Source organism: Protomyces lactucae-debilis, assembly GCF_002105105.1.
Source record: "Protomyces lactucae-debilis strain 12-1054 chromosome Unknown BCR37scaffold_1, whole genome shotgun sequence".
Classification (NCBI taxonomy): domain Eukaryota; kingdom Fungi; phylum Ascomycota; class Taphrinomycetes; order Taphrinales; family Protomycetaceae; genus Protomyces; species Protomyces lactucae-debilis.
In genome coordinates, this window is record NW_024467993.1 from 259,928 (window position 1) to 285,552 (window position 25,625).

At 51.2% G+C, this 25,625-nt stretch overlaps 15 protein-coding genes across 15 annotated transcripts; 7 read left to right on the forward strand and 8 right to left on the reverse strand.

The window, feature by feature from the left end:
- Positions 1-15: 15 nt before the first annotated feature.
- Positions 16-1,646, reverse strand: BCR37DRAFT_384971 (uncharacterized protein; the record flags this gene model as incomplete). The annotated part of the gene is made up of 2 exons (XM_040870311.1): positions 16-1,472; positions 1,514-1,646. The coding sequence occupies 2 exons, from the start codon at positions 1,644-1,646 to the stop codon at positions 16-18; spliced, it is 1,590 nt and encodes a 529-aa protein (XP_040728156.1).
- Positions 1,647-1,877: 231 nt separating this feature from the next.
- Positions 1,878-3,137, reverse strand: BCR37DRAFT_342458 (tRNA methyltransferase Trm5; the record flags this gene model as incomplete). Its single annotated transcript, XM_040867431.1, has 1 exon — positions 1,878-3,137. One exon carries the CDS (start codon positions 3,135-3,137, stop codon positions 1,878-1,880), a length of 1,260 nt encoding a protein of 419 aa, XP_040728157.1.
- Positions 3,138-4,511: 1,374 nt separating this feature from the next.
- BCR37DRAFT_4870 (putative ABC transporter) lies at positions 4,512-6,701 on the forward strand. The gene has a single exon (XM_040872339.1). It carries the CDS (start codon positions 4,688-4,690, stop codon positions 6,482-6,484), a length of 1,797 nt encoding a protein of 598 aa, XP_040728158.1. The 5' UTR covers positions 4,512-4,687; the 3' UTR covers positions 6,485-6,701.
- Positions 6,288-7,767, reverse strand: BCR37DRAFT_375537 (uncharacterized protein). Its single transcript, XM_040868403.1, has one exon. The coding sequence runs from the start codon at positions 7,725-7,727 to the stop codon at positions 6,624-6,626; it is 1,104 nt and encodes a 367-aa protein (XP_040728159.1). The 5' UTR covers positions 7,728-7,767; the 3' UTR covers positions 6,288-6,623.
- A 3,827-nt stretch (positions 7,768-11,594) lies between these two features.
- On the forward strand, positions 11,595-12,050 carry BCR37DRAFT_375547 (uncharacterized protein). Its single transcript, XM_040868404.1, has 2 exons — positions 11,595-11,696; positions 11,739-12,050. Exons 1-2 carry the CDS (start codon positions 11,634-11,636, stop codon positions 11,985-11,987), a joined length of 312 nt encoding a protein of 103 aa, XP_040728160.1. The 5' UTR covers positions 11,595-11,633; the 3' UTR covers positions 11,988-12,050.
- On the reverse strand, positions 12,026-12,476 carry BCR37DRAFT_4482 (uncharacterized protein). Its single transcript, XM_040872305.1, has one exon. It carries the CDS (start codon positions 12,302-12,304, stop codon positions 12,065-12,067), a length of 240 nt encoding a protein of 79 aa, XP_040728161.1. The 5' UTR covers positions 12,305-12,476; the 3' UTR covers positions 12,026-12,064.
- Positions 12,477-13,864: 1,388 nt separating this feature from the next.
- BCR37DRAFT_4655 (uncharacterized protein) lies at positions 13,865-16,089 on the reverse strand. Its single transcript, XM_040872317.1, has 2 exons — positions 15,707-16,089; positions 13,865-15,666 (listed from the first exon to the last, which is right to left on the reverse strand). The coding sequence occupies exons 1-2, from the start codon at positions 15,826-15,828 to the stop codon at positions 13,899-13,901; spliced, it is 1,890 nt and encodes a 629-aa protein (XP_040728162.1). The 5' UTR covers positions 15,829-16,089; the 3' UTR covers positions 13,865-13,898.
- Positions 16,090-16,801: 712 nt separating this feature from the next.
- Positions 16,802-17,764, forward strand: BCR37DRAFT_408962 (ras-related GTP-binding protein A-like protein; the record flags this gene model as incomplete). The annotated part of the gene is made up of 2 exons (XM_040872147.1): positions 16,802-17,489; positions 17,529-17,764. Exons 1-2 carry the CDS (start codon positions 16,823-16,825, stop codon positions 17,762-17,764), a joined length of 903 nt encoding a protein of 300 aa, XP_040728163.1. The 5' UTR covers positions 16,802-16,822.
- Positions 17,765-17,789: 25 nt separating this feature from the next.
- On the reverse strand, positions 17,790-19,847 carry BCR37DRAFT_390201 (uncharacterized protein; the record flags this gene model as incomplete). Its single annotated transcript, XM_040870811.1, has 1 exon — positions 17,790-19,847. The coding sequence occupies one exon, from the start codon at positions 19,845-19,847 to the stop codon at positions 17,790-17,792; it is 2,058 nt and encodes a 685-aa protein (XP_040728164.1).
- Positions 19,848-20,037: 190 nt separating this feature from the next.
- Positions 20,038-20,469, forward strand: BCR37DRAFT_339740 (rRNA-processing protein EFG1; the record flags this gene model as incomplete). The annotated part of the gene is made up of 1 exon (XM_040867340.1): positions 20,038-20,469. A coding segment is annotated over one exon (432 nt), but the record flags the coding sequence as incomplete, so codon positions are not given.
- A 176-nt stretch (positions 20,470-20,645) lies between these two features.
- Positions 20,646-21,071, reverse strand: BCR37DRAFT_337958 (ribosomal protein L22/L17; the record flags this gene model as incomplete). Its single annotated transcript, XM_040867286.1, has 1 exon — positions 20,646-21,071. A coding segment is annotated over one exon (426 nt), but the record flags the coding sequence as incomplete, so codon positions are not given.
- Positions 21,072-21,431: 360 nt separating this feature from the next.
- BCR37DRAFT_401578 (ribosomal protein L22e) lies at positions 21,432-21,853 on the forward strand (the record flags this gene model as incomplete). Its single annotated transcript, XM_040871841.1, has 2 exons — positions 21,432-21,517; positions 21,571-21,853. The coding sequence occupies 2 exons, from the start codon at positions 21,432-21,434 to the stop codon at positions 21,851-21,853; spliced, it is 369 nt and encodes a 122-aa protein (XP_040728167.1).
- A 163-nt stretch (positions 21,854-22,016) lies between these two features.
- Positions 22,017-23,407, reverse strand: BCR37DRAFT_401579 (saccharopine dehydrogenase; the record flags this gene model as incomplete). Its single annotated transcript, XM_040871842.1, has 2 exons — positions 22,017-23,336; positions 23,381-23,407. 2 exons carry the CDS (start codon positions 23,405-23,407, stop codon positions 22,017-22,019), a joined length of 1,347 nt encoding a protein of 448 aa, XP_040728168.1.
- A 157-nt stretch (positions 23,408-23,564) lies between these two features.
- BCR37DRAFT_363327 (P-loop containing nucleoside triphosphate hydrolase protein) lies at positions 23,565-24,632 on the forward strand (the record flags this gene model as incomplete). The annotated part of the gene is made up of 1 exon (XM_040868242.1): positions 23,565-24,632. The coding sequence occupies one exon, from the start codon at positions 23,565-23,567 to the stop codon at positions 24,630-24,632; it is 1,068 nt and encodes a 355-aa protein (XP_040728169.1).
- Positions 24,633-24,800: 168 nt separating this feature from the next.
- BCR37DRAFT_342794 (GDSL Lipase/Acylhydrolase family protein) lies at positions 24,801-25,517 on the forward strand (the record flags this gene model as incomplete). The annotated part of the gene is made up of 1 exon (XM_040867453.1): positions 24,801-25,517. A coding segment is annotated over one exon (717 nt), but the record flags the coding sequence as incomplete, so codon positions are not given.
- Between the last annotated feature and the right edge of the window lie 108 nt (positions 25,518-25,625).

Below are 25,625 nucleotides of genomic sequence, written 5' to 3' on the forward strand. Positions count from 1 at the left end.
GCATGCTTATAAATGTCATCTCGCAGCCTCTAGAGCTTGCTGGTATACTGTGATTGCTTTATCCACTGCCACCAAGGTCGGCCGCATACAACGCTCAACAGCCTCGCGGCCAGTTCCAGCGCTCTTGGCGACATTCTCTACACGCTCGCCAGTTTTACGCAAAGTATCAATCATCTTGGCGAGTGATCTGGCTTTAGATGGGTCGCCAGATAGGAAGCCGGTCCAAAAGATGGACAGAAATTCCTGTGCTGCACCGTGACACATAATGAGAGCTTCCCTTGCATTTGCCGGCAATGTCGCTTCGAGTGACTTTGGTCCTCTAGCTCCAATCATGGCAGTCAACGCTTGTGCCATCTCGTCCAAGGCTGCTTGGTCTTCCCCGACGTGCTCAAGCGAGAAGTCATTGCTCAAGGACGACTGAAAGACACTCAGAGTTTCTGCAGGATGGTCACTTCGTGTCCGATCCAAAGTCGGTGCTCGGAAAAAGTTGCTCTGGTCGCGCACATTGAGTAGGATACGCTCTTCCTCCTCGTCAATCTGCAGGTCGCCAAGTTGAATATCTTGCTGATAGTATTGCTGCTCAAACGCGTTGTTGCGTATCGCGGCTGCTTCGGCTTCTGCAGGTGTCAGACTGTCGAGCATCCGCAAAGAGATCTGATTGATGCTGTGAATGGCCTCAGTCCGTGAAGGTCGCATTGTAAAGTCGGGAGCATTGCCCATCTTCTTGGAGTTGTGCTCCTCATTACCCTCAATGTTGATGACATGTGGGACTTCCTCGTCTTCCCTGCCGCGCTTTCGTGATTCTTCCTGTTCACTCAAGTACTTGTCGAGCTTGTCATCTATTGGATCTGCCGGCAGAATGACCTCGCCACGCAACTTCTTGCAAAGCCTCGACACAAAGAACCTTGACCAAAAGTTGTCTTCTGTCATGGGTGGCACACACTCGTCGTAGACACGCTTCAGTAGAGGATGCTGCTCAAAGACATCTCTGATCTTTTCACGCGTCATGTTGACTCTGATCTTGTTGTCGACCGTCTTTGGTCGAATTGTGGCAAGCACATTGTACGGCCCTTTTTGCTGGCTCCTCTCAATGAGGTGTGAGCGAAGCAAATGTATCCGGCTACTCCAAAATTGAGCTGGTGTAACAGAGCCACTGATGACTGCCTCTTTAAAGGTACTGGCGAGCTCTGGATCACTCTTGAGAAGTGACTCTTGTAGTGCAGCATCGCTTTCGACGTCTTGTGAAGAGAGAATCTCGTTGACACTTGGTTTCGCAAATACTTTGGGTGCTTCCTTCTTTGCAGATATCGCCGTTTGTAAAGCCGCCACAAAGGCGTCCATCTCAGCTCTCGCGGCTGTCGGCTTCTTGTTGGTAAACTTGAATGTATGAGCGACAGGTTCCGAGGCAGCGCTTGGAGCCGCATGTATACGCATCTGAGATACTTCTTTGGTCGCGGGACTAGCTTGCAGGTCTACCGTTAGCGTTGTACCCTTTTGATTCGACGCAACGCACTTGTGATGCTCGTCAAAGCAATCGTCAGACTCGCTTGCATGGCACCCTTTTCCGCCCACTCGACATGATGTTCTTTGAGCAAAATGCGCCCGTCCTGCTTCTTGTAGGCCACGGCACCGCTGGCAGTGGCCATGATGTTGCTTAGCGCGTGTGTGTCGCGTTATCTGCGTCCGCTTCAACAATTTCAGTCTGACGTCGTTGAATTGTGGCATCTGAAACTCGGCCAGTCATGAAGGTCTACGTGCAAGAGAGAGATCCTCTCTTGCTATGTCTATGCGTAGAGGCCAGTCTGTGAGCTCAAAATACGAGATGTATTGGCTGCCGTTTTGCATACCATCTTCAATGCAACCCTGCTCATGGCATATCAGTTGCTGAACGCTACAGAGGCTGGGAGTTGGAAAGAGCAGCAATACATGTCCTTGTTAGGTGCGACGCGTCTGACCTCATGAAAAGAGATGACTTCTTCAGATACAGACTGACCCAAGGCATCTGAGATGCGCTTTGTCATGTCAGCACGCCCCTCTGCGCCCTCATACTTGGTAAAACAGTGAACATGAATCGTTGGCAGTACCATATCCGTCGAATGACCGTTGTACAGTCCCCTGAAGGCATCCAAAAACTCGATAGCCGTGGCTGGCAGGTTCATGACAAAGTGGAAGAAATACCTGGGCACCACCAGTGCCTCTGGTTCAGCGGACGCTGTAAGTTTGACGCGTTTCCTAGAAGGCTTGGTTGTCATGGAAATGGTCTCCCCTGCTTCATGTCTCTTCGCCAGAGCTTTGCTGGCCTCTTTGACGTATGCCCGCCCGTCCATGTTGCTCGCCACGACAAAGTCATCTACCTTGTTGAGCTCAATATTCTCAACCAGTGACGCATAAGAAGCGGGATTCAGATCATTTGCATAGCACAAGACTCGCTTCTTTCCAGCAGGAATGGCAAAAGGCCCAACACCTGCCATGACATCGCACACGGCTTCACCCGGCTTGAACATATCGACCAATCTAGCATGCTCAGTGTGAAGCCGCGAATTCCAGTAGACCTTTGAAAAGTCAAATTTGAAGACACAGCCGCTTTCGTGCTGCGTTGCAATAAGATCCTTGTCGCCTGCCAAGACTTCCATCTCGAAGTTGCGATATTGCGAGTCGATGGTATCGAGCTTGTTGACGACAGTCCGTGCTGCAGAGTTCTTGTCCAAAACAAGCTGGCCAATTATGTGCTTGTAGGGTAGGTAGGCATCTCTGAGATTCATGTGCGCGATATGGCCTACCATGGTGAAGCCAGAAGGTGTGTCCTTCAGTAGCTCTTCAGGCAAGATGCATCCGAGTATTTCATCGGCATTCCAGTATTTGTAATCCAAATTGATTGTATGCCGCACGAGAGGAATAGCATGCAGCTCAATGAAGGCTCGAGATGAAGCATGCAATGCGGATGTGTCTTCCACTTTGACTTCTGGCCGCAATGCAATGAGCTTGTCTCCAGCAGAGTTGTAAATGACACGGATTCTCGGCTGCTTGAGCAAGTCTTGCGCACAGGCTTTGCGAAGGTGAGGAATCTGCTGTGGCGTCACTTTGGCAGCTGCTAGTGTGACTTGCTTTTGAAAGTGTGCTCTGTCGAGGACTAGCATGCCTCTTGCGAGTGGTGGGCTAAAGAGGGACATGGATTTAAGCAAGAAGCGCACTTTTTGTTTAGCTAGCAGTCCTAATGCTCGACTCGCAAGGGAGACGTCAATTGAGCTGGTCAATCCTAGATTTAGAATCCTGCAGCTGGGTAGGATGTGTCGCTTGCACCTCGAAATCGAATTTCGTCGTCTGCATTGCGACCGACTACCAAGTACCAACTTTCAAGCTTTCAGATTTCCTTGCTTTGTGCTCAGCATCGATCTAGCACTACCTGAAAGAAAGTAGCCAATATGTTGTCGCGTGATCTGCGCGTTTGCTGAGTCTTCAAGCCTAAAGCCAGCGTAGGCTTGTTGTAGCCCGATGTCAAGACTCCAGATCCCTGCCACTGTACATGTAATTAGAAGTGGCACCTTGAAGTTTACGACATGACTTCTTCCAGCGACCGTCGACAGGTCGATATGGGATACGCTACCGTCTCACACTGTACGTTCACTGCATTGTAAGCGGTGCAGTAGGTGGAGTCTGTCTATGAAGCTCGTGCCGGCACGCAGCATGACAACTCCTTGTCGAACAGCAGCAATGTCTTCAGGCTTGGCGAGCAGCAACGTATCACAGAACGCAGTGTGTTGAGGAAGCCTAAATGAGACCGACATGACAATTTGCCTTAGACCTGGCATCGTACTGCAGCTCTTCGAAGAGACATTTCTCCGTCCCTCTACGCGTTACCGACCTACGGCTGGGTTTGCCCCAATTCAAGTGGCCGACAAGCATTGTTCTGAGTCGTGTAAGTACCAGATCTAAATCATGACAGCGCCGCCCGTCCATCTACATGCCACGCACTATCATCACAATTTATCAGCAAACAGCGCCGCTTCGACCATGCAGGTGTAGGCTGGTTCTGGCGCTTGCTGTATCACATCATTCACATGACGCGGAGTAATGACGCGGAGTAATGGAATGCATTCCTCCGCCATAAGTTCGACCTGAAAGAGCTCGGGGCTATCCCTGTGTTGCTGCACATAGTCAGAGTGACTTCAACAGCCGGCAACGATGGGAAAGTAGCGCGCTCTGTCACGCTGAAAGAGAATTGGCCCTAGCTAGAGAGTTGGCCCTAGCTGGCTAATTCCATGGCTAGCTTACCTGACCTTGCCCCACGGCGGCTCAAACATTGTGCAGTGCGGTTGCAGTTCAAGTGATGACAAAGGCGACTGGTGGCGTCAACAGGCCCATCGTAGGCGGCGCGTCCGTGTCTGAAGTCCTGACACGGTCACATAGATAGTGACTATGTTTCTTCTAGCGCCCATTTCCGGCGTTTGCTGCCATGACTGTGTTACAAGCAAATTTGTCAAAGCAAACGCCGCGCACAAAAAGCAAACGCCGCGGCCGAAGCAAATGCCGCACGTCAAAGCAAACGCCGGCAGCCGTGGACACCTCGCACAGACAAAACGGAAACGGATGCAGCAGCACGATAGGTCTCGATTACGGAAGCTCCTTCTTATAAAGCCTTGCAGATGCCTCGTCTCCTCTTCAGTACACGCTCTCGTCGAGATACATCATGGCAGACAAGAACCTTGAATTGGGTCATCCAGCTGTGAGCGAGTACTCTTGGAAAGATGTATCCGTGACAGTACTGGACCGACACACCAAGCAAAAGCGACTATTGATCGACAACATCACCGGGTATGCTACAGCTGGTGAGTTGCTCGCCTTGATGGGTCCCTCTGGCTCTGGCAAGACAACTCTGCTTAATGTTCTCGCTCATCGCGAGGCCACTAAAGGTGGCCACCTCTCTGGCAGTACGTACGTGAACCATGCGCCCATTTCCAAAGCGGCATTTCGTCATCTCTCAGCTTTTGTTGAGCAGGAAGACGCGCTCATCGGCTCGCTCACTGTCGATGAGACAATGGAGTTTGCGGCAAAGCTGTCGCTTGGCCGCTCAGTCTCAAAAACAGAACGCAAGATGCGTATCGAAGAGCTCCTCACCAGTTTTGGTCTGGAAAACCAGAAGCATGCACTCGTTGGATCTGCTTTACGCAAGGGCATCAGTGGCGGCCAGAAGCGGCGATTGTCTGTGGCAGCCCAGCTCATTGGCAAGCCAAGCATTTTGCTCCTAGACGAGCCTACCAGCGGCTTGGATTCCGTCGCGAGTTTCGAGGTCATCAAGTTCATCAAGGATTTTGCTCAGACGCACGGGCTCATCGTCGTTGTTTCCATACATCAACCCTCCAACAAGACGTTTGAGCTTTTCGACAAACTTTTGCTCTTAGCTGATGGGAAGACTTGCTACAACGGAGAGCGAAGCGAGCTGTTGCCCTGGCTGGCAGACCTCAACTTGAATGTCCCTCAGCACGTCAGTCCCATTGAGTTTGCCCTAGATCTGGTCAACTCCGACTTTGGCTCAACCCATGCGCGACTTTTGCAGGAAGCCTGCTGCAATGCTGCTCAAACGGCACCAAGATTGAAGAAGGGCAGCGACAGCATTTATTTGCCTAACGAGACATCTCGTTCGGCATGGCACGCAACCCTTGTCCTCCTTCAGCGCTCGTGGATCAAGTCATATCGTGACATCGTCGCTTACTGGATCCGGGTCGTTATGTACGCTGCTCTTGGTGTCTTAATGGGAACAGTCTGGCTTCGATTGCCTGCTGAGGAACAGTCCATTCAGCCATTCATCAGCGCCATCTTCTTCGGTGGTGCGTTTATGAGCTTCATGGCTGTTGCCTATGTCCCTGCTGTTATTGAGGACATCACTGCCTATCAGCATGAACATGCCAACGGACTGTACGGGCCTGTTCCATTTGTGATATCCAATTCACTCATCGGTATTCCATACTTGTTTGGAATCGCACTCCTATTTTCAATGATTGCGTACTGGCTCAGCAATTTGGTACCTACGGCTCACAGTTTCGGTCTCTTTGTCATGTGGCTATTTCTGGACTTGTTGGCAGCCGAAGCAATGGTATTGCTACTCTCGTCTTTATTCCCCATCTTTGTCGTGGCCCTCGCTCTGTCGGCTTTTGCCAACGGTTTATGGATGTGTGTTTCTGGGTTCTTGGTACCATTGCCGCAACTCAATGTATTTTGGAAGTATGTCTTCCACTACATTGACTATCAGGCATACGTCTTTCAGGGGATGATGGCAAACGAGTTTGGCAATCGATTCTACAAATGTTCATCGGCCGCTTGCAGCTTTCCAACAAATGCTCGAGGTATGATTGATGGTGAAGAAGTGCTACGTCGCTATGGTATCGCAGATGGGCGATTTGGCCTGCGCATAGGCATCGTGGTTGCCATAACCGTCGTCTTGAGACTGTTGAGTGTTGTGGTGCTTTACTTGCGCAAGTCTCATTAGTTGTAGTAAGTCATGAGAGAGCACTGTTTCCTGCAGCTATTGGTCGCGATCATTCGTGTTCTGGCACAATGGCCGCGTCTGTAGCAGCGCCTACAGTCTCATTAGTATCACACCTTTCAGCATTGTTGATTTATCAAATCTAGTCGAGTACATGCAAAACGGTATCGAGCCGTTCCAGCACGCGACAAGCGATACTGTAATGACGAGCCAGCTCACGAAGCTGCTTGAGATTGCTTTGTAGCATCACGCGTGCATCACTCGGTTGCCATCCCATGATGATAGCGTTTGCATGCACGACGATGGCTAAAGCCAAACTGCAACTAAGCTGGAACGAAGTCACCTGGCTAGTAGCAGATACTGTAGCCATATCATTCGCAGCAGCAACACAACGTTCCACGGAGATCATGCTTCGCTGACACTGGTCCAGTGTTGGATCAAGCACGAGCCCGCAAGCAGGAGCTTGAATGAGAAAGGGTAGTGCAATCTGGGCGCGACGAGCATGGATCATGATGCAGACAGTATCGAGCAAGATCCGGGTACGTGCCATGACGGGATCGGTATTTCGAGGAAGTCGAAGTCTCAATTCTGCAAGAATCTCGTCAAAATGCTGTACATCATCTGTTGTGCCACTTAATGCCGCTTGCCGTAGCACATCTGCTACAGTGATCAAGTTGGAATATCGATCTTCGACCGGCCACGGTATAGCAAAAGACAAGAAGCAAGTCGTAGAGCCACTGAAAGCATGGAGAACTTTGTCGTTGACCCACAGCTCGGCGAGAATCTGCTGATTGGATAAGTTGTTTGTGCGGTACATGTCAGAAGCTAAAGCCTGGTCGCAAGCCTCTTTGAGAGTGTTCATTGCTTGCACTTTGTCTCCCGTTGCAAACCTCCACAAGGTATCAACGAGGGCAACTTGAACATCGCAGATGTCCCACGTCGTGGCCTTTGGCTGTATTTGCGATGCACGGTCATGGAACGTTGGAATTGATAGACTCGGAAAGCACTCTGCGGACGTAGCGACGAAGAATGGCCAATTGTCAGTCTCGACTACTTCAAGGTCAGCAGCAAGTGGCTTTGAGACGCCCTTGCGCCGAGGACCGCCTCGTCGATGTGCGACGTAGAGACATCTCTCTCCGCGGCGCGTACAGCTTGCGCAAGGCTCTTCGCCGGTACATCTATCTTTCCGCTGTCGACACGCTAAGCATGCTTGCTTGCTTACATTCACAATCAAAGCTTGACTCATGGAAGTGAGACATATATCATGGATAGCGCTTGGACGCGAGGTCGAGCAGGAAGGCTGTAGATGACTGACTGTAACATTAAAAGTCTTCCACGTGATGCGAACCTCCAGATGGAGCGGCACGCTTTCACAAATGAAACACCACAAATACAAAGGCTAGTATTGCGGCCGGTGGTAATTCAAACTGATTCTAAGTCTGCTGGAGCTAGGACTACTGTCTAATCTATCTATAAATATCTGTTTAGAGGCGCTTATGCATTGGTTTCGAACTGAGGCGCCCAGATCGTGTGAAGGTGACATTTCCAGGCTCTGCACTCAAAGTCTTCCCCTCTACCACGAAACCCGCGGCTTCAGTCAATTTCGACCCTGGGTTCTCTTCTTGATTGACCACAGCTGACTTGTAAGCCTGATTGGGCTTCTTTTGAGCTTGCTTCACAGCATGGCTGGCCAGAGAAACAGCCTTCTTTTCCGCTGCGGCGGCTTCCTTAGCAACTTTGGCTGCAGCGCGAGCCTCCCGTTTCTGTTGAGCCTCAGCTTCCTTGTCTGCCTTTTTGATAGCCCTGGCTGTCTTTTCAGCCGCCCTTTGCTCGACTAGCATGTCCCGTTCTTGTGCACGCTTAGCTTCAATGTCTCGTGCATGCTGGACCTCGATAGGGCCAACAAATAAAGCGCCTGTCCGTCCATCCGACCTCAGCTGCTCCCCAACCTTCAGCTGTCTTTTCTTCCTTGGCTGATTTCGCTTGGCAACAGCCTTTAGCTGCGAGTTCTCCGGCTTTACGGCTTCATACGCTGTTTGGACCTCAGAAAGCCGGTGCGCCAGGAATTGGAGGGACTTTTGCGATTTTTGATCAGCATTGGCAGTTGTCTCACCAAGAACCGGCGCATCTTCGTTGGTCTGGACACAGTACATACTCCAGTTGGTGGTCTTGGACTATCGTGCTGTTGTTGGGCTTGAGCGGGTAATGGAGTCGCTGGCCTTTTGCGCAAAGGACCCAGGGCTATCTCCGAATTGAACGGCCAAATGCCAGTCTTTTCCCAGGCAGACTCGATAGTCTTCTTGACAAAGGTCTTCTGATAGGCCAGCCAAAAGATGGGAAAGAAATCTCGCTTCTTGATCGAGCACTGTCCTCCTGAATCTGTGACCATCTGATTGAGGCCTTGGCTATAGTAACTGGCCAAAGGGCTGAAGCAGCCAACATCCAAAGGTTGCAATCTATGCGTCGAGTGAGGCGGATAGAAGGCAAGGTAGATCTTCAGTTCAGTGCACTTGCTGATGAATTTTGTGTTCAGGTGCGAGCCGTGACCATCAAGAAATAAGAGTCTCCAGGAGCGTCTGGATTTGCGTCGCGATTCCTTGTCGAAAATGTCCACGAGCCAGTGCATGGCGAGCTCATCAGATGTCCACCCGTTGGGCGAGCTTGCAAAATAGCAATTGTGCTCATCTGTCTTGAAATCCTCGATCCAGGCATTTTGAATGTCGCCGGAGTCAGCCTTGTAGATAACAGCAGGCGATAAAGTCGTCCCATCAGCACAGATTGTCGCTAGAATAGTGACCCATTCTCGGTTACCATCCTGCCCAGCTCTGGGAAGCTCATCGAGCTCAGATTTCTGCTTAGCGAACACCCGGCGTGTCTTCTGCGAGACTCCAATCATGAACCCTTTCTCGTCCATATTGTACATGTTCTCCGCCGTGATGTTGTTTCTCTGAATAACAGCAGCCAAACCATTGAAGTAAGACTCATAGCTAGTGAGACTATCAGCCTTGTGACGAGCTAAGTCGATATTCTGAAGATATCGGCTGTCCAAAATATTGTTGTGGCGCTGAACAAAGCGGCTTGCCCAATTTTTTGAAAGCGGTCGGCCAGCCAATCTCGAAGCTAGCGAGGTTATAAAAGCTGGTGGGGGTGGAAGGCAAAGATCACTCAATTGCTTGATCTGATCTATGATCATTTTCTCCTGATGGTTGGAGAGCGCCTGCTTGTTTTCCTCCCTGCGGGCTTTGGAGGTGGATAGGCCATGGAATCGACGGCTGAGGGCTGGTCGACTGATTCCATGCTTTCTAGCTATCCTTGCTAATACAGGAGCGTCAGATGCGCGTGCCTCTGCAATTGCAAGCTCCATCTATTCTAAACCATGGATAAAACGCGTAAGTTGTGAGCCTATAATTGACTTTTTGACGCGTGCCGCAACCAATTAAAGTCCGCATCACGTGGAAGACTTTTATGTGGTTAGGGTTATTGGCCGTACGATCCGATCGATCTCGAACTCCATGCGCCAGGACAATGCCAGGCTCTTCCTCTTTACATGTAGGCAGCTCGCACTGCGCCCCGCTCGATATGCCTCGTCGCGCTCTGCAAGGCTCATCCTCTATCAAACAGTTGCGCATGAACGCTTCTGGCTCGCATTTTTGCTGCTTGTGTGCCACTCGCCTCAATTGGCCTACCTGGGAGCTGTGCACCCCTACCTTGACTATGGAGCAACGTTGACATTCTTCTCATACGGCGCTACCAGCCTACCACACATCATATCCAATTACAGGTTCGCTGCCACCTCATCAAGTGCCTCTCACTGAAAGCGTAACGCCAGTCCTGCCACATCATGTGCGTACACAAAGCCCTATGCCATCAACCAGCTCGACCGAATAAATCACGTCGGTGTTGGTCGTTGTTGGCAAGCAATCAGTCATGTCAAGCCCAGCGCAGGCGCCAATTTTCTATGCTATCGCCTCGATATTGCACAACAGTTCAAAGCGTAGCCGGGCACTTTCTTCACAACGCCGATGAAGTAGAGCGCAATGCATGCTTCTGCGAACTACTGGCAGGTCGCAATCCAAGTAGCCAGCGCATGCTGCCATCTTACAAGAGGCTTTGGAAAAAGGCAAACCGACACTGACCATTCGAATCGTGAAATATCTTCCGAAACCTCCTGATGAGGTCCTAGCTGGCCAGACAGTTAATTTGAGACTGGCTGAACCATTCCGGTCCTGTCTCTGGATCATGGACTATCGCTTGCCAGCTTCCTGCAACGTGCCGTTGTCATTGCTGTCTCTCAAGACTACAAGCACACAGGGTTGCCGCTGATCCAACTGTGCCGTTGCTACAGCCTGAATTACCTTGAGGGACTGCAGAGGCAATGGCAGATTGCATGCAGCCAACGAGCGGTAGCTCATGACCCAGAGTCGGTACCTACCCGGTTCAGACTGTCTCAGCGTGACAGTCTGACCAGCTCGGACCTCGTCTAGGGCCTTTTGCTGGTACTTGACGAACTTCATTGTTGGCGTCGACTTACCTTTTGCCAGTGCTTCCTGGACGATGGTGACATGCGCTGGCTCGGCGACTTCTTGCCATGCTGCCGTTCCCATCACAGCGAGCATCCATGCTGAGCTGGCTTGCAGCAAAGGGCGCCCTTCGTCGTCGTACTCCTCCACCAGGCAATGAACACCGTTACAACGCCCACCTCTGTGGTACCGCCGTATCGCCACTCGAACCAACTCGCAACCAGCAGGCACTAGAACCTCAGGAATCAAGGAACTGCCGCCACAGACAGAACACCGGCCTTTGATTTGCCTGTCCCACAGGTACAGCTCTGCGGACTGACAGTGCTTCTCCGTCAAATCCAGGGCCTCGCCGCTGATTGCTTCGTCGTTCTCCAGGTCCAGGACATGCTGGTGACAATGGCCGCCGGCGAAGAGGTCCCAGCGGATCTTTGCCACTGCTCAGGTGTCATGCCAGGTCGACATACAATTGCGTATGTAGGCCACAGGCACGCTGTTTTGAAATTGTTGATTTGTAGCGAACACTTCAAAGTCTGCCAGCCAGGTCAGAGACGTCTCGCGGTGTCATCGGGGCAATGGACACTGTCAGATGGCAAAGCATCTGCCTTTGCAGTTGCCAGTACGCGTCGTCATCTATGTGGACAAAGCTGACAAGACAGAATCTTCCACCGTCCAAGGATCTGCCTCTGCAGTTGCCAGTACGCGTCGTCATCTACGTGGACAAAGCTGACAAGACAAAGTCTACCCCCCACTCAACCGGCATGGATACATCAAGTCACGGACATGACCTCAACCCGCAAGCTGAACAACCCGGTAAAGTTCAGCGCTGCTGTGGATGGAACTGTGACCGTCGGCGTTCAACATGGCCACTTTTCGGTCAACACCAAAAGCGATCGGTCATCTGGCTGGAACACGGCGAAATGCCAGCGTGCCATCGCCGTCGCCCGAAACGGCCCAAATTACAGCAAAAAAATCGACAAGCGCGATGACGCCGTCGTTCCTTTCGCATTACGCCAACTGCATGACACTATCTTGGATGAGGCGACTCTTGGGGACGGTGGGGCTTTCAGTGCCAGGTGGATGAACCTATCTGAAAGCAAGCTACCAGACATGGGACACCGTATCGTGTACAATATTTACACAATCGAAGAGCTACCGACACACTCGTGCACGACGCATTGTGTCGTCGGATAGGCCAGAAAGATGAACACGGCGAAATGCCAGCGTGCCATCGATGTCGTCCGAAACGACCCGAATTATGCCAGAAAATTCGACAAGCGCGATGATGCTGTCCTTGCTCTGGCATTACGCCAATTGCATGTGACTATCTCGGATGAGGCGACCCTCGGGGACGGTACAGCTTTCAACGCCAGGTTGATGAACCTGTCTGAAAGCAAACTACCAGACAGAGACACCGTATCTTGTACAATATTTACACAATCGAAGAGCTACCGAAACACTCGTGCACGACGCATTGTGTCGTCGGATAGGCCAGAAAGATGAATTACGTCGGTGTTGGTCGCTTTTGGCGTCAATTCCAGCACTTGACACGCGTTGGTGGAGCCAAGTTTCTGCGTCATCAGCTCGATATTGCATCGCAGCATTGTATCAGTGTGCATCTGCGCATCATTAGAGTATGTCCACACGTCAATTACGTCGGTGTTGGTCGCTTTTGGCGTCCATTCCAGCACCTGACACGCGTTGGTGGAGCCAAGTTTGGGCAGCTCTTCCGTTGTGTAGATATTGTACACAATACGTTTCCCCTGTCTGGTAGCTTGCTTTCAGATAGATTCATCCACCTGGCACTGAAAGCCCCACCGTCTCCAAGAGTCGCCTCATCCAAGATAGTGTCATGCAGTTGGCGTAATGCGAAAGGAACGACGGCGTCATCGCGCTTGTCGATTTTTTTGCTGTAATTTGGGCCGTTTCGGGCGACGGCGATGGCACGCTGGCATTTCGCCGTGTTCCAGCCAGATGACCGATCGCTTTTGGTGTTGACCGAAAAGTGGCCATGTTGAACGCCGACGGTCACAGTTCCATCCACAGCAGCGCTGAACTTTACCGGGTTGTTCAGCTTGCGGGTTGAGGTCATGTCCGTGACTTGATGTATCCATGCCGGTTGAGTGGGGGGTAGACTTTGTCTTGTCAGCTTTGTCCACGTAGATGACGACGCGTACTGGCAACTGCAGAGGCAGATCCTTGGACGGTGGAAGATTCTGTCTTGTCAGCTTTGTCCACATAGATGACGACGCGTACTGGCAACTGCAAAGGCAGATGCTTTGCCATCTGACAGTGTCCATTGCCCCGATGACACCGCGAGACGTCTCTGACCTGGCTGGCAGACTTTGAAGTGTTCGCTACAAATCAACAATTTCAAAACAGCGTGCCTGTGGCCTACATACGCAATTGTATGTCGACCTGGCATGACACTTGGGCAGTGGCAAAAGTCTCAACAGCGGCGGCCATTGTCGCCAGCATGTCATTGAGATGGAAGACAATGAAGCATCCAGTGGCGAGGTGCTGGAATTGACAGAGAAGCACTGTCAATCCTTAGAGCTTTACTTATGGGACAGGCAAATCACAGGCCGCTGTTCTGTCTGTGGCGGGAGTTCAAAAATACCTGAGGTTTTGGTGCCTGCTGGAAGCCAGTTGGTTCGAGTCGCAATACGGCGGTACCACAGAGGCGGGTGCTGTAATGGAGTTCATTGCTTAGTGGAGGATCACGATGACGAAGGGCGTCCCTTGCTGCAAGCCAGCTCAGCATGGGTGCTCGCTGTGATGGGAACGGCACCACGGAAAGAAGTCGCTGCGCCAGCCCACATTGCTAAGTGACAGAGAAGCACTGCCAACCCTAGAAGCACTAGCAAATATGACAACAACGATAAGTATACATATACGAGCTACAATCTTGCCTTGCCGGAGAGAAGATGTCCAATGTGCTCCCGCTCGAACGGCACGTATTCGCCATCCTTGAGCCAGAATAGCTTGTCATCTCCCACCCTCTCGTGCTCGATACCCTCAGTCCGCAAACCAACCTTTTGTTGCTTGTAATTGCCCGTCGCCGCCATTTTTGACACGACACGCAAGAATTGCGGTACAGCGTACTTGGGCAGGCCCTTTTGACAATGTGCTGCGAGGGCCTTGTAGTTGAGTGGGCGTTCGTGGTCGAGATCAATCGCCACACAACCAGCTCGTCCTTCATGCCCAGGAACCTGGACACCATACACATTTGCCTCTGCAATGCCTGGGAAGTTTCCAATAGCTTCAGCAACCTCCGTAGTGGACACGTTCTCTCCCTTCCAGCGAAATGTATCACCTAGCCTGTCAACAAAATAGGTGAAGCCATCCTTGTCACGAGACATCAAGTCGCCCATGCGCATATACTTGTCTCCCTTGACGAGCACATCGCGAATGACCTTTGATTCGGTGGCCTTGTCGTTGTTGTAGTAACCCCTGAAAGTCTTTTCTGCATTGCCTTCTTCAATCTGGTAGCACAACTCACCTGGCTCGCCTTCTCCACATTGTACGCACAATCCAGTCTTGGGATCACGCAGTTCCTTTTCTGTATCGAGATTGACGCGAATGATGGTCGTACCCGCACGCGCGATCGTACCAGCAAGTTTGCCCATCTTGCCAACGGCGCCAGCGCCGAGGCTGTTGTTGTTGTAATTGAATGAGCCGCCGACACCTTCCGTGGATGCGTAGAATTCAACAATAGTTGGGACATTGAATCGCTGTCTGTAACGTTCCCAGACATCAGGACGCATACCGTTGCCGAATGCCATGCGGACCTTGTGGTTGCGGTCATACGGTGTTGGCTTTGAAGCAGTCAAGAAGCGACAAGCTTCACCAACATACTGAACAATGGTTGCGCCAGACTCGGAGACTTCCTTCCAGTGTGACGAGGCTGAAAACTTGTGTCCCAAAACAAATGTACATGATGACAGAACGCAGATACCAATGCCGAGTACGGATGCAGTTCCATGGTACAGTGGCATACAGGAGTAGAACCGGTCATTTTCGTTGATGCCCACAAGAGCAGCAGAGGTATAGGCACCTTGTGAGTATTTGAGCCAGGGGACAATGGCAGCCTTAGGCATACCGGTCGAGCCGGATGTAAAGATGAGCGTGGCAATGTCTGTTGCCTTTTGTCCAGAGCGCAGATCCTTGTTTGGCTTTGTGTCTGGCAAGGTAGCAATGTCGTGGTCCTTAATTTGCGGTGCAAAGTTGATGTCTGGTACCTGACCGTCATTGTAGCAAATCAGCTGAATGTCCTGCTTTTTCAAGGTTTCCGCTACATTCTCAACATTGTCTGCCACTTCGGAGTCAAACACCATGAGCTTGGCATTGCAAACGCCGATGCAGTGAAGTAGAGGCTGGCCAGTGAGGTTAAAGTTGATGAATGCGGGGGTTGCACCGATAGCCCACAAGCCAAAGTAGGCCCAGATGAAGGCTGGTTTGTTGGTAAAGTTGAGTGCCACAATATCGCCCTTCTGAATACCCAGAGACATGAAGTAAGATGCCCATTTGTGGGTCAATTCGAGTGCTTGATTGTTGGTCCATTCATTCCCCTGGTAAATCATGAAGAGCGCCTTGGGCTTGGCCTGTTGGTTCTCCTCGAGGTAGTAGTACATGTTGAATCGATCGCTGGCCTCACGAGCCGCGATGCTACAGTCAGCTCTTATCTCGTGCTGGTCGCTGGACTTACTTCTTTCGCGTCCTGATGAGTGCCTTGATGGCATGCAAATCATACGAGATGAAATACTTGGCGTCGAGGTAGGCTGCAGCCAGTGCACCTACGGCCGACTTGAGCAGAAGATTCTGGACCATGACTGCAGTTGTTACAAGGGTGGACTTGGTGTCACCCTGGCCTTGCTATATAGATGGGCTGCGGCGGCCGAGAAAGGTGGGGTTGCGCATTTGGAAGTTTGGCGGTACCGGCGCTCGGCTCGACTTTGACACTCGAGCGAGATTCTGATTGCAAAAGGCCGGACCTGCTCGGGCGCTCGTTCCAGGCTGGTGCAGCGAGCTGTGAGGCTGATCAAGACAGAACAAGGCATTCATCTTGTAGGGCCAGGTGACAACGATATCTACATTGGCTGTCTAGTGCATGGACTGCCAAATCAGAAGGTTTTTGGTATTTTCAGTAGTCCTCATGTCGTACGTTTCTAAGATACGTCAGTAGCAGAACTGATTATCCTCATCATCTTGAGCGTTGTCTCATGCGTTGTCTACGGCTATGCAGGGCACAACCTGAGTGACCGTCAGAAGAAAGCGCTACAGGTCTTTTGAAGAGTGAGAAGGTTGCGAAGGCTCAGAGGGTGGTGCATGATACGAGTCTTCAAATATGTTTCAGTAAGATTCTTTCAACATAATCGTCACAGCCAACCTGAGCATCTCATCCTTGTCAAGACCTTGAAAGCTTTCTTTTGGCGGTCGCAGCCAATTGATTCTTAAGCAACCAGCTGGCAACGTATCAGTGCGTTTGTCAGCCAGGTTCACTAAATGCCTTGGCTGACGGCTGGCAAGCCAGACTGGAAGCCTGACAACCAGCTCCTGTGTCGTCTGTTGAAGTAGACTGTGGTGAAGGTTGTTCTTGGTAGGTCTATCGCTGCGGATTTTTTGAAAGTCGCACGCCCAAATCGCTCGACGAGATACAATGTCCAGCGCTACCTCCACAGTTGGGCAACGCTACAACAAGCTCATCAAGTTGTTCATACAGAGTCGCTTCCTATCTGCTGCTTGTCGCTCCTCTACGACTTTCGCGGTGTTCAACCCGCCGCTCACTTAAAACCCAAGCTTCAGCTGCAGCTACAAATCAAGCATGAAGAAAGTCCTACTCATGGGCCGCTCAGGCTCAGGCAAATCATCCATGCGCTCCATCGTCTTTTCAAATTACGTTGCAAAAGATACTCGCCGTCTAGGCGCAACGATCGATGTTGAACATTCCCACGTCCGCTTCCTCGGCAACCTCGTCCTCAATCTTTGGGATTGCGGTGGCCAAGAAGCATTCATGGAGAATTACCTGCAATCACAAAGGGATCACATTTTCAAGCATGTAGAGGTCCTAATCTACGTGTTTGATGTGGAAAGTCGTGAATTTGAGCGGGACATGCATACCTACGAGTCTTGCTTGGATGCCGTTCGCGCCAACTCACCAACAGCCAAAGTCTTTTGCTTGATACACAAGATGGATCTTGTTCAAGAAGAAATGCGCGATGATGTCTACCTGGAACGCTCTAGCTACCTCGAGCAACGTTCTAGTGGTCTCAAAATCACCTGCATTGCGACATCCATCTGGGATGAGACACTCTACAAAGCCTGGAGCTCTATTGTCTACACACTCATCCCGAACATCCCGACACTTGAGAAACACCTGCAAGTATTTGCCGAATGTGCAGACGCGGAAGAAGTCGTCTTATTCGAACGGACAACCTTCCTCGTCATTTCTCATGCCACGAGGGATAGTGCAGGTGCAATTGTTCAAGCAGGTAGTAGTCAATCAGCAAGCACAACCAGCGCCCACCCAGATCCTCAACGCTTCGAGAAGATTAGCAATATCGTCAAGCAATTCAAGCTCTCCTGCAGCAGAATGTCTTCACAATTCACGAGCTTCCAAATGCGCAGCGCTCAATTTAGTGCCTTCATTGCGCAATACACAGGCGACACGTATATCCTCGTCGTTATGGCCGGTGATGCGGAAAGTGCAACAACGCTGATGAATATTGATATTGCGAGAAGGCAGTTCCAAAAGGTACTTGCTTGATCTTTAGTTACGACACATACCTGTCTCAAGCGATGAGCGTCTTGTAGAATAATCGTGATTTCGTCACTGCACTCGTCACTGCACTCTCCATTTGTTTCGTATCGACTCCATTCGCTTGCGCTGCGCGTGCGACGCGTGCCTCGAGGTTGAGGGAGAGTAAAGCAGACACGAAAAGCGCATCAAATGCAGCTTGTGATGTAAGTGGTTCACCTGGCTGAATGGGTGCCAGGAGTGGTGTTGGCGGTGCAGAAGGTCTGTGTTGAGGCAAGACACTTGCTTCGTCCGTCTCATCCACAGCCACAAGCTGTTCACGCTCAAGTGCTTCTTCAATAGAGACTGTAATGCGTTGTCGCACTTCAGCGCGTAACCCAGGACCAACGACATCGACGCCCCACGACTCCAAAAGCCGACAACACGCCACAAGTGATGCTGAACACGCTGGACTTGGCAAGCTCGGTAAGCCAGCTTCATCTGGGGCGACGAGTTCTTTGGCCAGCACGAGGGGTAGCGATTCTGGCAAGAATGTCACAAGTTTCTCTGCAATGGTTACTTGCGCTGCTTGGCCGTCCAAAGGAATGGGGGCCGTTTTGCAAATGTACGCCAAGACACGAGAAATCTGGATGAGTGCAGGCTTGTTGTGTTGAACCGTCAGACTAAGCTCCTGAAGCAATTGAAGCAAATCCACCAGAGCAGCTTCCACTCTGCTGCTATACGCATCTTTATAGCCACCTTGCTGGAAGGTCTTGTTGGTTGAGAGACTCGTCAGATGTGCTGCAACAGCCCGGCTGACATCTCTGTAGCTCTTGTCAAACGCCGCAAAAGGTTCTGTGACAAGATCACCGCGGACAATGCGACGCGTGGTCGTCACAAATGAATGTAACTCGCGTTGTTGCCAGGGCACAGAAGCACTCAACAATGACATCTGCTGTGTATCCTGCGGTACAGAAGACACCAGTGCAGTGAGCGTCTCGCGTACTTGCGCAAATCCAACCAGAGATCGATCGAGAACTGTGGCGATAAAATGGTCCACGGCTGGCGAGAAGAGTTGGATATACAAGGCATCTTGGCTCGCTTCGTCTAGAAAGCCTCGCACTTGTTTTGCAGCCAGCAGGACGTCCTCCATTGAATCGTCTTGTGCTAGTAGACATTCTTGAATGATGCATTGGATCGCTGCGGTTTCTGCCTTGAGCCAGGTTTCAAAACTAGCTTGGATCTCGGAATGGCTGAGGTTGGCCGGTGGCAGACCAACACGTTGCTTTGCCAAATCAGATGGAAGACAAGCTTTGATCAAAGGCCCATCAAGTTCAGGCAACTTGGCCACAGTATTTGCAAGGATCTGCTTGCTTGCATCTTCGAATGGATCCGCCAGACGCGCAAAGTGTCGCAATTGCTCAGTTGTAGTGATAATCGCCTTTGCGAGACTGTTTAGCGTAAGACAGCCTCGCCATCTCGCAGGCTGTAGCGTGAGCCATTGCCTGAGACACTCTGCGAGCGTTGATGAGTGGAGTTGACAGTGAGCTGTTGCAAAGACGGCCACATCGTCGACATGATCGATAAATTTCATCAAAAGACGTTTAGCAGAGATCAACGACTGCTTCAAGTGTAGCGGCATAGGCATTGTCTTGCTGCATGCTTCTGCCAAGACCCATACCTGACATGCCGTCAAGACATCACCTTGACTCGCAAGTGACAAGATTAAGCCACGTACATCTCTCAGAAACGAAATGAGGACCTGCTGTCTTCGCTGCGCTTGTGGCACGAATAATCGCGTTCCATTGGCAATCACGCGTCTCAAGCCCTCTTCATCACACCGTCCTGTTAATGTCGCCAACTCTGCGCGTAACGTCAAGGTTTCATCGCGCATTCTGACAAGTGTATCGGCAGTCGTCAACAGGTCTCGATACGATTCGCCCACGAGGACTTGCAGATCTGTGCGGCGCTGGGCGGCTTGGTCGCGGAGCTGTATTTCGAGCGACCGGATATCGGCGATTGAGTTGGATTTGAAAACTTCATGGACAGATAGGTAGGAGATATTGGATGAGGGTTGTTGCGCAGGCGAGTGATGCGACTGTATCTCTGTCATGAGAGCTGCATGGGATGCTGGGGTCTGTCCTGGTTGATGGGTGTGTGTGTCGCCTGTTGCCTGAAATTTGAAATTTGTCGCGACAAAAAGACAACCGAGACGAGGACTGACTGGCTCTGTCGTACTCCGTGTATTCTCTTAGCTCAAGGCAGGCTACTCGTAGATCATGCCGAAACATGCAAGCGCAGGCAAGAAGATCCGCGATGTGCAACGCCTGCTCGCCAAGGAAGATCTCCCGGCTGATGTTCGAATTGAGCAAGAGCGCAAGCTGGCCTCGCTGCAACATGAGAAGCAAGTGACAGCGCGGCAGCAACAAGAAGACAAGATGCAGCAAAAGTACAAGATGGTCAAGTTCTTTGAGGAGCGCAAAGCAGTGCGACGCCTTAAACAAGCAAAGAAGAAGCTCAAGGCTGCTTTGAACAATACACAGCTGTCGCCTGATGAGCAAGAAGCTGAACGTGTACGGTGGAGCGAAGAGGTTCGAAAAGTGACGGTGGACTTGAGCTATATTGAAAACTACCCAGCGACGGAGAAGTACATTTCACTGTACAAGGAGGAAGCCTCTGGCACTGATACAGGCGAGCGACGCGCCGAGTTGTGGAAGCTGGCCGAGCAGGGATTGCTCAGACGGCGGCAAGGCTTGGGAGAATCGAGTGGGAAGACACCTAAGACCTCGAGCAAGAAGCAAGCGACAGACGCTGTGCTTGCTGAGGAGGACGACAAGGAGGAGCAAGATGATTTCTTCGAGTAGAGCGACATACATGAATGCATCCACTAGTGTGGCACTAACCAGAAGACTTAGCAAGTAAACATGCTGCTCTGGTAGATGGGCCTGCTGATGAGATGCGGCTTCGTCAGCTTCCTCACGAGCTTCTCCTTCTTGGCCAACACGCGTGGCTCAAGTGTCGTCTTGTCTACCACACGCACGTCAATCCCGACTCGAGGCCGCCGCTGAATCGTCATGCGTCCACGTCCCTTGTACCATTTCCGCTCGATGTACTGGCCTTTTGTCACCCAAGCTTGATCCACCACAAGCGACTCCTCATCCATGCCTTTGCTAATGGCTCCACGCCGCGCATTCTCCAGTAAGTTGGCAAGATGTGTTGCATGCCGTTTATTGCTGAAACGCATCTGCAGGACGCCATGCGAGACAGGCTTGTGTGCAATCAAGTTTGCCAACAAGCTCATCTTTTTGATGGAGGTGGGCACTTTCTTTGAGGTGATGGCGACTTGGTTCGGGAGGTTTCTGGCGCGAGATCTGATACTGGCTGCAGCGGAGGTCGTTGAGAAGGAGCGGAGGGAGAGATGCCTGCATGAGCGGCAGAGTGCGTCCATGGTTGCGTTGTGGTCTAGTGAGCCTCAATGGATAGAGCCTGGGATATGTTCGACAAGTGTTGTATAGCAATGAGTCTCCCGGTCCCTGCTCGTCTCTCTATCGCTCTAGCTCTGTGCTACAGTGCTAGCTTCTGTAGTCGTGGTGTTGTGTGACTGTCTCCCGCGCCCAACAAAATCTTCACCAGACGCTTCATGACTCTGCTCCTCAGACGAAACCACCAGGGATTAGATCACAGCAAGCAAGCAGACATGGCACCCGTACAGAAGAAGACCCAGGTCACACACAAGTTCACCATCGATGCTACTCAGCCAGCAAACGACAAAGTCTTTGACGTGTATGTTCATGACCAACCAAAAAACGAAAAAAGAACCAAAAGCTGACATCTAGTGCTGCATTCGAGAAGTTCTTGAACGACCGCGTCAAGGTTGACGGCCGTACTGGCAACCTCGGTGACATTGTCAAAATCTCCCGCGAGGGTGAGGGCAAGATCCAGGTGGTTGCCCACGGACCTTTCTCTGGTAGGTACCTCAAGTACCTCACCAAGAAGTTCCTCAAGAAGCACCAGCTCCGTGATTGGCTCCGTGTCGTGGCTACCTCCAAGGGTACCTACACCCTCAAGTTCTACAATGTCCAAATGGACGGCGAGGACGCAGAGGAGGATGACGAGTAACCTGCCTGACTTCTGTCTCGCTATAACTCACAACAAAAATGAGAATAAATGCTGAGCTGTGTCTCCAAGTCTGATACATACACATGTCTAGACTTGATGCAAGAATTTTCTACCCATCTCTATGTGATGTGCAGTGTACGTGATCTATCCTTGAATACATGGCTTATGCGACAACCTCCTCAATGCATTCAATACCGAGTGCCTTGAGATCCTTGATGAGCGGCCCATTGATCTTGCTGTTGATGGGAGCCAAGACACCACGCTCACTAATGACACCGTCCAGGACTTGCTGAACAGCTACGCCACAGGGCACGCCAACCAGCTTGGCCATAGCAGAGTAGCCACCCACCGTACCATAATCACACAATGTCGACGTTCGTGTTTCCTGAGACCCATCAGCGTTGATGATTTCAAACTTGTGCTGCAACAAGAGCAAGTCTCGCTCTGTTTCGCCAAACTGACACTTCTCCTCAAGTGTTTGACACAGTGCATCCAGGGCATTACCAGCTTTAGGGGCCGGTGCATCACTGAGCAGACCAATCCAACGGAGTCCTGCCAAGATGCGGTTCTTGTCCTCAGTCGACTTGAATTTCGTCTTAGAGGCAATTGTCCACTCGATATCCTTCTCCGAGGTCGATGACGCACCAATCACTTTGGCAAAGACATCCTTCCAGCTCATCTCTGCTGCATTGGCAGAGAGGTAGTCGAGTGGTGCATCCTCAAGCATACCGATATCCACGAGCGCTTTGATGAACTCTGGGAAACCCTGGTACCGCAGTGTACCACGAATAATCGTCTCTGCCTCAGGAATGTTGTAGCGCTCCTTGTATGGCGTCGAGTCACGGTTCGGGTAAGCGACAAGTGCAAAGCCCGGGTAGATGAAGTAAGGCTTTGCCTCACCCATGAGTTCAGGGCCAGCAACCTCTACGATCTTGCCGTCCTTGTAATACTTGGCAGCATTTCGCAACGCTAGCAATACACCACGCGATGACCAAGAGAATTTGTAACCGAGTGGGTTGTTGCTTGCTTCAGGAGCCGGTAAGCCACCGCAATAGGACAAGAAGGACTTGATCTTGCCGCCACGTGCGTGCACCTCGTCAATGGTCTTTACGGCATACAAGTGGTCGACACCAGGATCCACACCGATTTCATTCATGATGGTGATGCCTGCCTCTTTAGCCTTCTCATCCAATGCTGCAATCGCATCAGAGACATAGGACGTGGTGACGACGTGCTTCTTGTGCTTGATGGCAGCTTCAATGACTTTGACGTGGTGTACATAAGGGATGAGGGAGATGACGAGATCGTGCTCCGACACAGCTTTAGAGAGAGCCGCTTCGTCCGTCACATCCAAAGCAGCTGCTTTGGTATTGGCAACGCCTTGGATGAAGGCCTGTGCTTTTGCGAGTGTGCGACAAGCAACGGTGATTTGATTTTCTTTTCGCTGAGCGAGGTGTGAGAGCGTTGGGTGGGCCACAAAGCCCTGGGTGTTAGCGAATGAGGGATGTGAGCTGACTGCCTGCTTACGCTTCCGAGGAGCAGGATAGAAGGCATCTTGAGGGATCAGTACTGGTTGTCTCTTCCCTGGGCCTGAATCTCGTCGTCGGCAGTAGCCACCGTGGCAGCAGACCGTGAGACGCATTTGCCCAGAGACGCGACTCGACGCGACGAGCAACAGAGAGACACTTACCGGACCAGCTACTGCATTGCCATGTCTCTCTGGGTCGACAAGTACAGACCAAAGCTCCTTGACAAGCTGCACTACCACCAGCACTTATCTGATTCCCTGCAATCTCTCGCAAGCTCACCCGACTTCCCCCATCTCCTGCTCTACGGTCCATCCGGTGCAGGCAAAAAGACCCGCGTCGTTGCAACACTGAGAGCACTCTACGGCCCAGGTGTTGAAAAACTACGCATCGATCAACGTGTCTTTATCACGCCGTCTAATAGAAAACTTGACATCACCATCGTCCAGTCCAACTACCACCTCGAACTGACACCAGCCGACTGTGGCAACTACGATCGCGTCGTGGTACAAGACTTGCTCAAGGAAATTGCACAAACAGCACAAGTCGACTCTCATGCAAAACAACGATTCAAAGTAGTCGTCATCAATGAAGCAGATCTTTTGACACGTGAAGCACAAGCTGCGTTGCGTCGTACCATGGAGAAATACAGCACGAATCTACGACTCATTATGGTTGCCAACAGCACGGCAAAGATCATCGGACCTATTCGATCGCGTTGCCTGCTGATGCGCGTTGCTGCGCCCTCGGTACAGGAAATCACAAAATGTTTGCAGTTTGTGGCGAGTAAGGAGAAGCTCAAGCTTTCAGACGCCCTTGCTGAGCGGCTCGCATTGACGAGTGACCGCAACCTCAGAAGAGCACTGCTCATGCTTGAGACTGTCTATGCCACGGGCGAGCAGCCAAGCGATACGATCAATATTCCATTGCCAGACTGGGAAGCATACACGGCTGGTATTGCACGCAGTATATTGAAGGAACAGTCCCCGGCCATGATTATGACGGTGCGTGGCAACATGTATGAACTCCTGACGCATTGTCTACCGGCTTCACTCATCTTGAAGACACTACTCTTTGAGATTCTGGAAAGGGTCGACGATGTCATCAAGCCGGAGATTGTCAAGGCTGCAGCGTTCTACGAGCATCGCTTGAGACTCGGCTCGAAGGCCATCTTTCACTTGGAAGGCTTTGTCGCAAAAGTCATGGTCTTGGTGTATGCTGATCTCAATGATATGGATCTCTCAGATGATTGAACCCCCGAGTCCATCTTATAGCGCTATAGCATTTTTGTGACTTTGCCTTCGTGTTCGGAGCACTCTCGTCCGCTGCCACCCGGCCCCTGATAAACACCACAGCTGCTCAATTGTCCGCCACTGCTTCCCATACTCGTTCTTTGAAAAGCTACTACTCCTTTCATTATCATGCAAATCAAAGCTGTTGAGCAACCAGTCAGCTCCCTCGCCTCTTATGGCCAAATTGTACTCTTTGGAGACAGCATCACGGAAGGTGCATGGAATGTTGAATGGTTCTCTCACGGCGCAGCCCTAGCGCATGACTATAATCGCAGGCTGGATGTTATGAATCGTGGCTTTGGCGGGTATACTACGCGTCAAGCACTAGAGTTGCTCCCGCGTATTTTCCCAACAAAGACGGATGATCTTAAACTCGTCTTGCTCTTTTTTGGCGCAAACGATGCCGTCTTGCCTGGTTTTGTGCAGCATGTGCCGTTGAAGGAGTATATCGCCAACATACGACAACTTGTTGAGAGCCCACAATTGGCCGGCAAGGTCATAGTCTTGACGCCGCCGCCTGTGGATGAATACACAACGGGAGAAGAACGAAAAGCAGAGGCAACTAGGCAATATGCAGAAGCATTGCAAAGTTGGTGTACAGACAACAAGATACCCTGTGCTGATGTATGGAGGGCCTATATGGACCAGCTTGATTGGAAGGCAGGTCAGCCATTACCTGGAAGCCTGGCCAATCCACAGAATACCATGCTCACATCCTTTTTCCGGGACGGTCTTCATCCCGTTTCTGCTGGATATCTCATCATCTATGATACAGTGAAAGCAGCCATTGAGCAACACTTTCCAGAACTTTCGCCTGACAATGTTGAGCCACAAGTCCCACATTGGCGTCCGGCCTTCAATCCAGCCAAAGGAACGCATACTCGGTATGTGCTAGAGACTGGCTGGTGGAATCGTGAAGAAGCCGCAGCGCTCTATGCTCTCTTGACACCAGAA